Consider the following 2347-nt stretch of genomic DNA (forward strand, 5'->3'; position numbering starts at 1 on the left):
CGCCCCCACCCCCCACTCCCGTCCCCCCAAAAAACACAATTACCTGTACAAAAGCTATTACATATAAAGGGCGACACCTCGTGGACGCCTACTGAAAAACAACGCAGGTAGATTGCTTTTATTGCGCAAATACATCAGTAGCAAGGAAGGGCAAAGCATTTGTAGGACGAAGCCCAACAACTTGTTCTGGTGATTCAGCTGTGATCATCTATTTGTGTTATTAAAGAACACAAAAGTGGTTACATCCCTGGAGATAATTAAAAAATAATTATCTCCAGGGATGATACGTGAGGAGAGAAGCATGCATGTCCTAAACATTGATTGAATGAATGAATGAATGAATGAATGAATGAATGAATGAATGAATGAATGAAACTTTCATTCATAGCTAGAACCAGTCTATCTGTGGACATTTGCAGCTTTGTTCCCCACAACAATTTCAACACTAATTCCAGATTAAATTCAATTAAATTACATTATCGCCGGGAGCTCTAAGGTTAGTTTTAATGGCATTTTCTTTAAAGCACTAATGCGTTATTGTCAGGGCGTAAAAGTGGCCGCTTAGAATAGCCGGGAAAATGGAAAATATCCGACGGCGCAGAGGATGCTGATGAGCCACTCATTACATTTTATAGGTCCTAATAATTGCTCCCCCTTTCTTCCCCCTGTGTTGTCAGATGAGTCGGTTTAGCCAACCTTGCATGAAAGACTGAACCATTTACCTTTCCCAACATTAAAAACAAACAAACATGTAAACGTGAAATGCAAGAATTATACAAGTATTGCGCAACGTCCATGTTTTATTTTAATAATGACTTAGGCTAACTAATTCCTGCTGCAACGCTAAATGCATCACATTTGATACGTGCTATGGAACATGTCTGATCAATATTCAGAACCTCCTTTGACCCCATGCGGACATCAATCCTGGACCAAAGCAAGCCGGTATCACAGGTAACCCCTCCGTGTGTCTGAACGGATCCCACAAAAGCATCAAACACACACACACACACACACACGCACATACACACACACACACACACACACACACACACACACACACACACACACACACACACACACACACACACACACACACACACACACTAAAAAAATCTTACTTACTTTGTATCTAGATGAGAGGTTCTGCAAGCTCTCCTTCGGGTGCCTAAATTCATTTGTATTCATTTGTCCTGCCAGTCAAAAACCTGATCCGTTAATCACAGCGTGACTCCTTTGCGAGGGGGGCAGAAAACACCGGCCGCCGTTTCACGCATTTGACAATCACGAGATGAAGTTCCAGACATAAAAAGTCATGCTGAGATGCCTGTCAAGCTCGACATAGAATCCTCCTGGTTGTCTTGTTTGACAAGAGAGAGTTTCCAGGTTGCGATCGTCTGGCGATATTCCCTTGTGGCTCATTCATTTATGCCGATCCAGATTGAGGGACGCTGCGGCCGGCGAGGAAAGCTGCGTGGGTTCTTCTCAGCGGGGTTACGGAGTCAGAAGCGCTGGACTCATCGCTTTCCTTTTTAAATAGATTTTTCTGAGGGTAAAAACGATGGCAAACGAACCGCGCAGCCAGGTGTCAAGTTACAAGCCCAGCGGTTGGAGAAAGCAACTACACGCCTCTTTCTCCAGGGGGTGGCCACACGGATCCTGTCCCAAAAACTCTGGTTAACCATATGAATGAACCACGGTGACAAAGTTGGGCTGGACGGGCACCGAGTAAAGGATGTGCTTCCAGGGCGCACAAAGCGGGTCTATCCATAGCTGCACCTGAGGCTGTCAAACTGTGATGCCACTGGTGGTCAGCTTGTGTTTGAAATGTTGAGTTATTTTATTTAATTAAAGTCTACAATTAAAACGTATATACAGATTTGTCCCACTTAGAAGAACACAGTGCTGTGAAGACCTGTTTTCTCCCCTTAAAGATTGCTTTATTTATTTATTTTTATTTCTTTAATTGAATGCTAAACATAAAACTCCTGGTACTAATGTTAAGTCATTAACGTTTTATATTTAGTTTTTACGACCACTCCTGATTACTGCCAGACTTGGTGGCTCAAGAAATCATGAAAAAAATGTATGTACCAACATGCCTCAATCCAAATGTATTTAAAAAAATAGACGAAAATCAAACACGTTGACATCCACTGCTCTGGAAAGGCCATTTCTAAGGCCTTGGGATTCCAGAGAACCACAGTGGGTACCATTATCCACAAATGGAGAAAACATGGCGGTGAACCTCCCTAGGAGTGGCCAGCCAACCCAAAGAGCATGTCAACCACTCATCTGGGAGGTCACAAAAGAACAAAGAGCATCTAACGCCCCAAAGGCCTTACTT

General features: G+C 43.2%; 1 protein-coding gene across 1 annotated transcript in view; it reads right to left on the minus strand.

Annotated features, from left to right (window-relative positions):
* The window catches only part of col27a1a (collagen, type XXVII, alpha 1a), an 85701-nt gene extending 84097 nt beyond the window's left edge, over positions 1–1604 (minus strand). Inside the window, exon 1 of the mRNA XM_017307958.1 lies at positions 1126–1604. Within this exon, the coding sequence (XP_017163447.1) occupies positions 1126–1178 (53 nt within the window). The 5' untranslated portion in view covers positions 1179–1604. The remainder of the gene's footprint in view (positions 1–1125) is intronic.
* Between the last annotated feature and the right edge of the window lie 743 nt (positions 1605–2347).

The sequence above is a fragment of the Poecilia reticulata genome, linkage group LG12 (assembly GCF_000633615.1).
Source record: "Poecilia reticulata strain Guanapo linkage group LG12, Guppy_female_1.0+MT, whole genome shotgun sequence".
NCBI lineage: Eukaryota > Metazoa > Chordata > Actinopteri > Cyprinodontiformes > Poeciliidae > Poecilia > Poecilia reticulata.